The 14,324-nt window shown below is 31.9% G+C and overlaps 1 protein-coding gene across 6 annotated transcripts in view; it reads right to left on the reverse strand.

The window, feature by feature from the left end:
* Nucleotides 1-14,324, reverse strand: part of LOC139514400 (anaphase-promoting complex subunit 1-like) — an 86,849-nt gene that overhangs the window by 39,347 nt on the left and 33,178 nt on the right. For all 6 annotated transcript variants that reach the window (XM_071303582.1, XM_071303580.1, XM_071303581.1 and 3 more), the window contains 11 exons: nt 9,803-9,877; nt 9,233-9,315; nt 8,069-8,159; nt 6,636-6,749; nt 5,866-6,014; nt 2,923-3,009; nt 2,514-2,631; nt 1,942-2,019; nt 1,339-1,406; nt 594-669; nt 73-135 (listed from right to left, as the gene is read on the reverse strand). In XM_071303582.1, the coding sequence (XP_071159683.1) occupies nt 73-135; nt 594-669; nt 1,339-1,406; nt 1,942-2,019; nt 2,514-2,631; nt 2,923-3,009; nt 5,866-6,014; nt 6,636-6,749; nt 8,069-8,159; nt 9,233-9,315; nt 9,803-9,877 (1,002 nt within the window). The remainder of the gene's footprint in view (nt 1-72; nt 136-593; nt 670-1,338; nt 1,407-1,941; nt 2,020-2,513; nt 2,632-2,922; nt 3,010-5,865; nt 6,015-6,635; nt 6,750-8,068; nt 8,160-9,232; nt 9,316-9,802; nt 9,878-14,324) is intronic.

Below are 14,324 nucleotides of genomic sequence, written 5' to 3' on the forward strand. Positions count from 1 at the left end.
TATCTATAATTACCTTGTAATACATTATAAGCTAAGAAAGATAACTTATTTTTTATAATTATCAATAATTACCTTAACTAAACAATGACTAGAATGATCACTGGTTAAGGACTTAGCCAACATACTTCTATATCCCTACAATAAAAAAGTGAAGATAAAGGAACTACTTAGTAGTCAAATTACTTAAAATAAACAAATTTGCTATACATTTACTGTCAGAGTAACTCAGAAATAAACAAAATAACCATTTTGCCAATCTAAAATTTTCTACACAAGGTTATAGCGGATGCATTTTTTTTCTATTATAGAGGGATGGTGGCAATCCTCAATGAAATTTTAATATAACTTTGTTTGTTATTCGATCTTCATAGAAATTTCAGTTCCTTTCATCCATAATGGGTTTTTTTTTTAATGTGACAGCAGTCATGTTGTAGGTTTGTCTGCAGAAACACTGCATACAGTTCATGTATTCACTTTCACGAGATAGGGCCACAGCTCATTCCACAAGATTCTGTCGAACGATATTCTGCTTATTATATAAATAAGTTAAAAAACAAAAACAAAGCAAAAAGATTATAAGGTAATTAAGGTACCTTAGGGTCTTCTACATAAGATAAATGACCTGCTCTTTGTTTGACATATAACGTTCCCTGCTTTGATAACAGTATTCTGTAAATAAAAGTCAGATAATGTTTAAACAAATACACTATGCTTTGTCTGATATAAGCTAGATGAAACAACATAAAAAATAGATATAAACTGTAACACGTTTATATTAGTAGAAACATAAGACTTTTCAATTATGATAATTTAGATCTGTTTTTGAGTAGTCGTTCTTAATGTTTCTAAAATGATTTTTTTTAGAATTACCATTCTTTCAATGAAAGAGGGACGAAAGATACCAAAGGGACAGTCAAACTCATAAATCTAAAACAAACTGACAACTCCATGGCTTAAAATGAAAAAGACAAACAGAAAAACAATAGTACACACGACACAACATAGAAAACTAAAGAATAAACAACACGAACCCCACCAAAAACTAGGGGTGATCTCAGGTGCTCCGGAACGGGTAAGCAGATCCTGCTCCACATGTGGCACCCGTCGTGTTGCTTATATGATTACAAATCCAGTAAATAGTCTAATTCGGTAGGTCATATTCATGAAAGGGAAGGGGATTGTAGTTATGACGTCAGGAAAATATCCGATATCATTTGTGAAACGGTTATTCCATAAATGTTACATATAAAAAGATAAAATAAAATGAAATATTTCAATCAAATGAACACTTTTCCACAGTCAGAATTTATGAATGGGTTACTCAAATTGAGAACTTACTCTAGTATACTCCAGTTCTTATCTCTATGGAAGACAATTGGCCAGTACCTTGGTCCTAGAATATGTACCTAAAATAAAAGAGGAGCACATAATATTAACCAGTAGGATCATGAAGGGAAAATGTACACAAATTGCAGGTCAATGTTATACTTTGTTGTCAAAACAGTTAAATTGTATGTGTAATACAATCAGTGGCAATTATGTTGTACCAGCTTTCCATTATGATATCATTTCCAGTCACTCTATGGCATTACCATTCATGATTGGTTGGTGTTTAATGCCACTCTCAACACTATTGTCCTATTTTGTGGTGGTCAGTTTATAATTGGTGGAGGCAGCCTGAGTGCCTACAGAGAATCTCAATGACCTTTGCAGCTGAACGCACCATCATGTGTGTGAATTGAACTCACAAACTCAGTTTTTACAGGCTAATGATACGGTAGTTCTATTAGTTAGACCAATTGGCCACCAAGGACCCTTAGACATTACAATTTAAAATAATGGCCAAACAATGATACTAATATAAAAAAACAGTTAAATTTTATTTTTATTGAATTGCATTCAAACTATGTTAGTTTATAAATGACAATATAATATTTGTACCTCTTGAATGAGATGTAACTCTGGTAGAAGACATGGAGCTGTAGTCGTGAATGAAACATTTTGGTAAGCTTCAGTATCCTGCAATGTATGGACAAAATTAATAGCCATTATTTTCACTAACAGCAAAGTACTATTTTCAACAGCATGACAGCTTGTAATTCTTCTACTTTATCATCAACAACATATTCATACATTTCTAGACAAAACGATGAAAATAAATCTTTTCTTATAAAATACTATATAACAATAATTGATTACTTGCACAGATAAAAAAAATAATTTTAAGAACTGATTTCTTATCTATAGTTTATTCCAGTTATTCAAAAACATAAAAATAGGTACAAATATCTAGAAATAAACATTTGAACAATCCTGATTCTATCTTTTGTTAAAACACTGGGTATATAAATGGGTTATATCAAAACTTTCAAGGCAGAAACACCAGAAAATCCCAATGCTTAACATAAAATAGATGCTGGCTAACAACAATTTCACTGAATTCACTGAAATCAAATAAGTTTACAAAAATAAACATGAAGTATAAATGTTTAATATACAATAACTGAACTAACCTTGAACTTGACCTCCATTGGTACATAGCATGGCTGTCCTGTGTCTACATCTCTAGGTAAAACTACTCTCATCTCAGTAGCAAGGACATATAAATGTCTGAATGCTTGTAAATGGTATCTGTAATATAAAAAAAGGTCTCAATTTATTAGCTAGGGCAAACAAATACTCAAAGTTGTAAAGTCTACACAAGCTTTGTTGAACAAAACAAGTTTCCTTTAATTTTTTTGATGTCATAAAAATATTTGAACAAGATTGCACACTTTTTCATGCTAAACAAACCCCCACTATTTGAAGTATCAGAAAACATGATATAGGTGTTAACCATATTTGATTCTTCATAAAGGGGGTCCAGGACCCTCTAAATCTTCAAAAATTATATTTCTTTATTTAAAACCTACAAATTCTCACCTGTTATCATTACTGTGTATAGGAAACTTAGGAAACATAGCACACAATAAAACTGCTATAGATTCTGGAGCAGTCTTTAATGAATATCTGTAATAAAAAGAAAAGTTACCTTTTTAAACTATCTAAATTAAATATCATCTACAGATATAAGCCTCATGATTCCATGGTGTTAAAAAATAGAAATATTCAATGACTGCACTGCAGATCTGAAATATGGTAATAAATTTGTAAATTCACTTCAGTAAGTCCCTATTTTTTTTTATCTGCAGTGAAATAGTTCACTGGTTTAAATGAACCTAGTTCATATAGATTTTACACAATGACTTACCAATGAAATAAGATACAGGATTACAACAAAAATACACTTTAAGACACAGGTTGGGTATAGGTCAGTCAAAAACTAGAAGTGCCGAAACGACACAAATGGCCACCATCTCAAAAAGTTGAAATATCTGCAACTTCAACAACACATGTGGATACAAACATGATGGTAGTTTCACTTCTCAAAAATCAGCTCAAAATCTAAAGGCGTATAGAAAAAAGTCTGTATAACTGTGATTTTCAACAATTTTCAAATTCTTAAACCCTTAATTTCAGCAAAAAACATCGGAGCGGAACTAAACTTAAACTTGATCTGTAACTCAGCATGGTTAACTGACACATCAAAAATCAGCCCAATATCTAAAGGGGTTGAGAAAAAAAGTCCCTTTAACTGTGGTTTTCAACAATTTATCAAAGTTCAAAGCCTGTAATTTCGGCAAAAATTAGCGCTGCGAAATGAACTTAAACTTGATCTGTAACTCATTATATTTAACTGACATACCATAAATCAGCCCAATATCTCAAGGCATTCAGAAAAAAGTCTGTATAACTGTGATTTTCAACAATCTATCAAAGTCCAAAGCCCGTAATTTTGGCAAAAATTATCATAGCAGAACGAAATTTAAACTTGATCTGTAACTTATCATGGTTGACTCACATACCAAAAATCAACTAATTATCTGAAGGCGTTTAGAAAAAAGTCCATTTAATGGTTTGTTGTGGAATGACGGAATGACAGAATGACGGACAAGGGTAAAACTATATGGCACTGACAACATAGAAACAATTAAAGGCATAAGGTCTTCAATAATACTTTAATAGCTGTATAATGTCTACAGTAAATCAAAATAGCCACAAAGTCCACTTATTTCATGCCATATGATAGCTCTTTCTCTGTTACTGGCATTTATTACAATTATATCAAATACATGTTACATACCTACAACCTCCCAGGAATAGAAGTCCAATAGACATACTGATGGCCATGTGAGATCCATACATTACATACAAGTTATATATATGGGTTACATACCTACAACCTCCCAGGAATAGAAGTCCAATAGACATACTGATGGCCATGTGGGATCCATACATCACATACAAGTTATATATATGGGTTACATACCTACAACCTCCCAGGAATAGAAGTCCAATAGACATACGGATGGTCATGTGAGATCCATACATCACATACAAGTTATATATATGGGTTACATACCTACAACCTCCCAGGAATAGAAGTCCAATAGACATACTGATGGCCATGTGAGATCCATACATTACATACAAGTTATATATATGGGTTACATACTTACAACCTCCCAGGAATAGAAGTCCAATAGACATACTGATGGCCATGTGAGATCCATACATTACATACAAGTTATATATATGGGTTACATACCTACAACCTCCCAGGAATAGAAGTCCAATAGACATACTGATGGCCATGTGAGATCCATACATTGCATACAAGTTATATATATGGGTTACATACTTACAACCTCCCAGGAATAGAAGTCCAATAGACATACTGATGGCCATGTGGGATCCATACATCACATACAAGTTATATATATATGGGTTACATACCTACAACCTCCCAGGAATAGAAGTCCAATAGACATACGGATGGCCATGTGAGATCCATACATAACATTCAAGTTATATATATGGGTTACATACCTACAACCTCCCAGGAATAGAAGTCCAATAGACATACTGATGGCCATGTGAGATCCATACATTACATACAAGTTATATATATGGGTTACATACCTACAACCTCCCAGGAATAGAAGTCCAATAGACATACTGATGGCCATGTGAGATCCATACATTACATACAAGTTATATATATATGGGTTACATACCTACAACCTCCCAGGAATAGAAGTCCAATAGACATACTGATGGCCATGTGAGATCCATACATTACATACAAGTTATATATATGGGTTACATACCTACAACCTCCCAGGAATAGAAGTCCAATAGACATACTGATGGCCATGTGGGATCCATACATTACATACAAGTTATATATATATGGGTTACATACCTACAACCTCCCAGGAATAGAAGTCCAATAGACATACTGATGGCCATGTGAGATCCATACATTACATACAAGTTATATATATATGGGTTACATACCTACAACCTCCCAGGAATAGAAGTCCAGTAGACATACTGATGGCCATGTGAGATCCATACATAACATTCAAGTTATATATATGGGTTACATACCTACAACCTCCCAGGAATAGAAGTCCAATAGACATACTGATGGCCATGTGGGATCCATACATTACATACAAGTTATATATATGGGTTACATACTTACAACCTCCCAGGAATAGAAGTCCAATAGACATACTGATGGCCATGTGGGATCCATACATTACATACAAGTTATATATATGGGTTACATACTTACAACCTCCCAGGAATAGAAGTCCAATAGACATACTGATGGCCATGTGGGATCCATACATTACATACAAGTTATATATATGGGTTACATACCTACAACCTCCCAGGAATAGAAGTCCAATAGACATACTGATGGCCATGTGGGATCCATACATAACATTCAAGTTATATATATGGGTTACATACCTACAACCTCCCAGGAATAGAAGTCCAATAGACATACTGATGGCCATGTGAGATCCATACATTACATATAAATTGTATGGAGGTCCCACTCTAGATCTAAGGTATCTACAAATTCTCAAAACTTCTAAATTACCAGTACCAGCCATTACCTGAAAACAAAGTATTATGGCTGTATAGCTTTTGCAATCTTCTTTTATATCTGTTCACTAAAAAAAACCAGGGTTTGTTTCTTTTTGTCATCATATGTACAAGGTTTTATATAAACAAACCTACTATAAATCTACTATCACATTTTACAGGATTTCCAATGGATATTAATTATAATAAGGAAATAAAAGAGTTGCAGATGCTTATTTTTGTGATAAATTCTAAATATTTTGATAATAAATAATCAAACATATTTTACATTAGACATGTTCTATAATTTAAAGGTGGGAGAGGTAATAAGTGTCCAAAGCACTTTTTGAAAACTTGACCACACAACTACAAAAGTTTAAGTTCTACCTATTTTGTTACAATATTATTCAGGAAGTATGATCATTATTTATTTTCAGAGCTTCACCAATCCCTCATACTTACTTACTGAAACACACATCACTTGAAATTTAATTATAAAACAATTATTTTTTACCTTCCCTGATTTTGATATTTCGATGACATAGTAAATCCAAACAAGTGTATAATTTATGATTTAGAAAATAAAGCACTTTAGTCGTTAAACCCTAGTGATGTAATGATAATGAATAGAAGAATCTCAATAAAAAACTTACAAGTGCTATTGATACTAATACTGTCATCAAGCAACTCTCTACTGTACTTTTACCTGCTTGTTCAACCAGTCTGGGATTTGTTTGGAATGTCAAGAATAATTTGATGCTTCTCATCTGAATAGAAAACCATAAAACATGACTGCATAAAATAAAAAAATATTCGATTAAAATGCTTTTGAAACTTAATTTTATGATATTTCTTCTTTATTTTTGTACTATTCTTTTTGCAAAGTTTATAACAAGACAGTTTATTTGAGGGTTTTAGGAAGTTAAAAAAAAACTCGTACAAGATTATTTTTTACAAATAATTTGAATTACTATCTATATAATAGACATAAAATATTGATTGCATATTGAAATCTGTGGAATGCCAACAGGCTGCAAAGTATAGAAACTAACAATGCAATCTGATAAACATGAAACTGACATTTTTAGCATCTCCTTTGCTTAGATAAATTGCATCAAATAATGCATTTAAGATATCATACATATTTACAAACTGAAAATTGTGTTCCATTGTATTTGATAACAAGAGGCTGTCACAATGACAGCAAACCGGATTTATTAACATTTATTTGTGTCCTGGCAATATCACAAGAACCATTACTGATGAATGGTGAAAGTGAAAATTGTCAATATCAAATTTGACCTCCATTTTGTCATCAGTATCAACATATTAAAATTTGAAAAGCTTAGATTGAATGGTTCATGAGTAAATGCAACAACGTGAATGGAAACGCCATTTTACAATCTTTCAAGAACCATAACTCCTGAACGGTAAAAGTCAAAATCGTCATTATTGAACTTGACCTCTATTTTGTCATCAGTAACAACATATTAAAATTTCAAAAGCTTTGGTTGAATGGTTCATGAGAAAATGCACGGACACGACGGGAAACACCATTTTTCAATCTTTCAAGAACCATAACTCCTGAACGGTAAAAGTCAAAATCGTCGTAATTGAACTTGACCTCCATTTTGTCATCAGTAACAGCATATTAAAATTTCGAAAGCTTTGGTAGAACAGTTCATGCATAAATGCACGGACACGACTGGAAACTTCATTTTTCAATCTTTCAAGAACTGTAACTCCTGAACGGTAAAAGTCAAAATCGTCATTATTGAACTTGACCTCCATCATGTCATCAGTAACAACATATTAAAATTTGGGAAGCTTTGGTAGAACAGTTCATGCGTAAATGCACGGACCCGACTAGAAACTCCATTAAGAGTCAAAATCGCCATTATTGAACTTGACCTTCGTATAGTTGTCAGTAATAACATATTAAAATTTTAAAAGCTTTGGTTGAACGGTTCATGAGTTAATGCACGGACAACATTTGATTGCCGCCCGGCCGCCTGCCGTACATCCCCAAATCAATAACCGACATTTTTGTCACAAAAATCCGATTAAAAATTTGTAATATACTCACCAATGTTTCAAATGCAGACTGATTAGCTGTACCTGCAAACTTGAGACCTATCACCATACTAGCTCCAGCTAGAATATTACAGTAAGCTTGACTGAAATGTAAAAGGCAGCTTTAGTACTTCAAAACCCATCCTAATAATGGATAAAAAGGACTGATATCACACAAAACAACACTTATATCATACTCTTTTAAAAACTGTTTTTGTAGTGACTTATACTAATATTAACCCTTTCGCCGATGAGTCCCGGTTTACCGGGATTCACGCTTCAGACAGCTGACGATGAGTCCCGTTTTACCGGGATCGGAATACCTCTTTTATATTTCCCGCTCAAAACAGTGCAAACATGAGTTATCTTTCTTTGATGAATACCCGGATGAAAGTGTAAACATGGTGCTTCCGTTTGTTGAAAACCGTGTCAAAATCAGACGTAATTTACGAAATTTACGAGAATTTGAAATGAGGGAACAATTTTTTTTTTAAGAATATGGAAGAATTAAACCGAAACTAGTATACTTTTTTTACATAAAATGTCGTTTTATGTACAAAACACTTGGAATGGACATCCTTCAGTGTGAGAAATTTGTACAGCCTCATAAAATTTTTCAAAATTTTGCCGTTTTGGGTTAAAAAATTACGATTTGGGGTCTAAGAGCAGAATTTTGAGAATTTCTTGAAGATAATGCCAAAATTTTGAAAATTCGAATATTTTATGAGGAAAAAATTATCAAAACATGAACAAAACTGTGAACATGGTGTTAGTGAATGAAATAAATACACAAATAACTACAAACAAGTTTTTATTGACATTTATTATGAAGATCTCCCACTTGAGTAATAGTAGCCAGAGAAGCCATCGTCTCAGAGTAGCTTCTGTCTGGGCAGCAATCGGTGAAAGGGTTAAGGTAACTTTCATTATTTTTAAACAATATATATATACTGTAAATTCAGAAATTATTGAATGCATTTATTATTACGATTTTGTAATTTAAGACTTATATGTGTTTTAAATTTTAGCAATATTAAGAAAAATCATGTCTAATTCACATAAAAGATTTCAAAATGCGAGTTTAATTTATTGCAATTATAACCTTGTCACATTTTTCGCAATAATAAAAACACCGAAATAATTTCTGAATTAACAATATACTTGTTTTATATCTAACCTCTGTGTTTCAAAATCAGTCATATTATCATCCTCAGCTGATTCCTCAACATGACCTCTGTTAAAGGCATTCCTCTGTAAAATCTACAAGTAATTTTAGAAATAGCAAAAATAATGGACTTTAACCTTTAAAAAGGACAGAAATAATAAATAATTAAAAAACAATAAATTTCTATGCAATCTTTCATAAAAATGTTCCAGTTAAATTGAGAATGGGTCTTCAATGTAGCTAGAAACTCCTGCACCCAGAGGCATCCTTCAGCTGACCCCTTAATGTACCCTTAACATTGAGAATAGTATTGATAAAATATGAAATAAAAACTTAACAAAAAATGCATTGAGGTGTAAGAATAGTGTTTTTTCTAAAATATGAAAATGAAAATGAAGAATAAAATAACTTTTATTTTCATACATGTAGTAAAGATGGAAATAACACGAGCTGCTTTAATTGGATAAAATAAGTTTAAAAATTCTTTAATGGCTCTTGCAGCAACTGTCAAACATCTTATTCTAGAGGGGTTGGGAAATGAAATCATATATAAAATCTAACAAATATGTAAAAAATCAATACCTCAGGAACATTATTCTTCAGCCATTCAAATGTAGGTAGTACTGTATCCCACATCACTAATCCTTTACTTAATGTCTGAAATCAAAGTCAAACAGCATTAAAATCCCAAATATAAGTTTAAAGTTATACCATTAATAATAAAAGCATTTTCTAAATACATTAAACAACAGAAATCTAGTTTCAATATGAACTTCTGTAAGCCTACCATCAATTTAAGAATTTAGTCTTGTGTTCTAGGATAATTTTGTTTGTATTTATACATAACTTTTAATTTGCCTTGCTTCAAAAATAAGAACCCGAGCATTGTATAATTGTCTTAAAGCTTGTGTTTGTAAAAAAAAAATATTTGGTTTGTGGGGTAACAGATGAGAATTAATGTACAAAGCTATATTAACAACTCCAACATATGAACCCACAAAATAAACTGGTGTATTTACTTTACTCTACTAGTGGTGTATACCTACATTCAACATTAAAAAGTCTGGTCTCATATTACTTAACATTAATCTGTGGCACATTACTGGTGGTGTATGCCTGCACTAAACTAAAAGAAATCTATGATCACCTGTTATAACACAATAATACCTACCCTCAACATTAAGAAGTCTGGTCTGACATAGTCTAACATAAATTGTGTATCTGTTAATACCTTATCTCAAATTAAGAAGTCTGGTCTGACATGGTCTAACATAAATTGTGTATCTGTTATTACCTACCCTCAACATTAAGAAGTCTGGTCTGACAAGGTCTAACATAAATTGTGTATCTGTTAATACCTACCCTCAACATTAAGAAGTCTGGTCTGACATGGTCTAACATAAATTGTGTATCTGTTATTACCTACCCTCAACATTAAGAAGTCTGGTCTGACATGGTCTAACATAAATTGTGTATCTGTTAATACCTTATCTCAAATTAAGAAGTCTGGTCTGACATGGTCTAACATAAATTGTGTATCTGTTAATACCTACCCTCAACATTAAGAAGTCTGGTCTGACAAGGTCTAACATAAATTGTGTATCTGTTAATACCTACCCTCAACATTAAAAAGTCTGGTCTGACATGGTCTAACATAAATTGTGTATCTGTTAATACCTATCCTCAACATTAAGTCTGGTCTGACATGGTCTAACATAAATTGTGTATCTGTTAATACCTACCCTCAACATTAAAAAGTCTGGTCTGACATGGTCTAACATAAATTGTGTATCTGTTATTACCTACCCTCAACATTAAGAAGTCTGGTCTGACATGGTCTAACATAAATTGTGTATCTGTTAATACCTACCCTCAACATTAAAAAGTCTGGTCTGACATGGTCTAACATAAATTGTATATCTGTTAAAACCTACCCTCAACATTAAGAAGTCTGGTCTGACATGGTCTAACATAAATTGTGTATCTGTTATTACCTACCCTCAACATTAAGAAGTCTGGTCTGACATGGTCTAACATAAATTGTGTATCTGTTAATACCTACCCTCAACATTAAAAAGTCTGGTCTGACATGGTCTAACATAAATGGTGTATCTGTTAATACCTTATCTCAACATTAAGACGTCTGGTCTGACATGGTCTAACATAAATAATGTATCTGTTAATACCTAACCTCAACATTAAGTCTGGTCTGACATGGTCTAACATAAATTGTGTATCTGTTAATACCTTATCTCAACATTAAGAAGTCTGGTCTGACATGGTCTAACATAAATTGTGTAACTGTTAATACCTTCCCTCAACATTAAAGGGATAATTCGCGATTTTTCACTTTTCATCTTATTATGTTCATAATACCATAAAAAACATATTCACCAAGTTTTATTTCGATATGAAATCTAATAAAGAAGAAAATTGGGAATTATTAATTTTATTTTTTGAAACTTCCTGACTTATGTGACGTAGTTTAAGTCTTTGATGCATGCCGGGAGTGAAAATATCTCATTTAAGTCTTGTTCGTTAACCATCTAATAACGCGATTTAAAGCGCATCGACGACTTTTGGTGTAGCTATTAACCAACGAAAAATAAGTGATAGCCATGCAACTTTTAAAATAAGATCGTGTGGATTTTTTAAAACGAATTTTAATAAAAAAAAAAGTAAATCATACAATAGAACATTTTTATGATTTTTTTTCTAAAAATACTTTAAACAAACATACGAAACTGACATGATCGATAGTGTATTAAAAATACATGTTTGTATTCTGACCTTTTTGCTCAAGTTCATTCCAGCAATCATTTTCACTTGCTTGTACGGTGGAAACAATAAAATGTGTATTGTTTTGTGACACCTAAAGAATGTGGAATGCGTAGTTTAACTCAAGGTAATTAAAAGATTAGCATTATGTAATTCTAATCTTTTGATCCTCATTCAGTGAATTCTAGGCGTCACGGTTCACTGGCATTTCAGGTGTGAACAGCATTTCGTATCAATTGTAAACGGGAGTCAGACAAAGTTTCAGACACATGAATGTAAAAAAAAATAATTAAAATTAATTAACGGGAATAATAAGATCGCACAATAACTGGATAGCTGTATATTTTTATATTTTGCATAAGATCACTTTTAATGAATTATGACTTTTGATTACTTTAGTAACGATAAAATACTGAATTATTTTAATTGAAGAATTTATAAATAAAAATAGCCTTCTAAACACGAGTTTATGAACTAAAAATTGTACTATTTCAAATTAGGAACGGCAGCCTTAAATATTTCAAACAGATCATTAACAATTGCAAATATATAATTTAGTCCATCCAAAGTGATCTTTAATTACCTATTTAGGAATTAAACTGCTCATCAAAATATTTTAAATCTCACAACACATGAATACTTCAGATATTTGAAAAAAGATGTTTTAAAAGATTGACAGGAAATTAAAGGATCTAATTGGAATGGAATCAACAAATTACGAACAGATATGCTTTTCAAGTGTGAAAAACATCAACAAAATTTATACATAATCGGGAATGTCCTTCTTAAAATACTCTTTGTCTCACACCGTAACTATATATAATACTTTAGCTATTTGACCAACGATGTATTAAAAAAAAATGAACGAATTAAATGTCATCTTTCCCTATTTTTTAATGTAATTATAAGTCTGTTTCAACTGGCAAGAATACCACTAAAACGGACAAGCAGTTTATTCTTTAAATTGCTGTCATTGAATATCAAGAGAGAAAATAAATCCCGAAATTGATTTGAAACTTTGATACTCTATAGTTTTCCTGGAAAATATTCACATCCCTCGGTATTAGTGTACTTCCAGTTGCGTATATATTACATGCATGTCGGAACAATTGTGATGATGGCGAATTTCTTCCTTTTTTCGAGAACAATCTAATTGATATATAAATGTCCATAACTTCGATGAGCCAAATAAAGTTATATATCGACCTGTATTTAAATCTCTTCTTCTTCTTCTTTTGGTATACTATAGTCTATCGTCATTTGATGATTACATACTGTTGGCATACGTGGACTTGTCATTTTACAAAACTTTTACCCCAATTTACGCAAAATGTATGTTTCTTTCTTATGTTCTATGTATACATGTATATGTTTTAATTTGCTCTATAGGTCCGTAACTTATAATCCAGGCGTATATACGAATGGTCGACAAGTGTGTACATTTTTTTAAATCAATATTTCTGGCCTGCACCATTGACAACGGGTATATATTACATTTTACCAAATTTACCCTTGGAAAAAATACGTATATATATAGATTTTTATTTCATCAAATCTGTTTTTTTTTTTTTTTGGTATTATTTATATTTTTATAAATAATTTTCTTTTCACTAGAAATGTTATTCATAAACAAGCGTATGAGTTTAGTAATATCACTTTCGGACACGCAAGATAGAGATGTATATTATACACCTAATAGTTCAAAATGGAAAGTTATAAGTTATCGGCCGTGTACACTTATCAATACACTAAGAAGTGAAACGATGCATGAATTTGCAAACTCGACAGGAAATCGCTTGAATACCTGGACGTGTCACCTCACACCCCCTACAACTTATCTTTGGGAGTAATACCTTTAGCCATGCGGGTGATCAGTGGAGCGAAGATCCTAATTTATTTGAATAAAGTTCATTATATAAAAGAATTATGAACTAATAAGATTTCCGAAAACAATTCAAGATTCACGGAAGTCTTATTTATGATTTGAAATTTTGACTTTTTCACTATTAAATTCCTATATTATCAGTCTAAAAATAACAGATCATGGTTATTTAAAAAGAAAAGAAGAAAATTTTCCGTATCAAGTTAGTTAACTAGTTAACTAGTCGGATAAAACAACCGTACGATTGACGAGATATCGACACGCAATTACGACTACATCGGGTTACTGTAGTTTTGGTCCTTAGACATATCGTGACTGCAAATCGGAGAAGGTGACAAAATGGCTGACAGCGTAGAATTGATACTCTAAATTTAACATCGATGGTGATCTCTTATCTAGCAGAATAAAACTTTAATATCTATGAATTTGAGCATTTTTATACAG

Source organism: Mytilus edulis, chromosome 3, assembly GCF_963676685.1.
Source record: "Mytilus edulis chromosome 3, xbMytEdul2.2, whole genome shotgun sequence".
Taxonomy (NCBI): domain Eukaryota; kingdom Metazoa; phylum Mollusca; class Bivalvia; order Mytilida; family Mytilidae; genus Mytilus; species Mytilus edulis.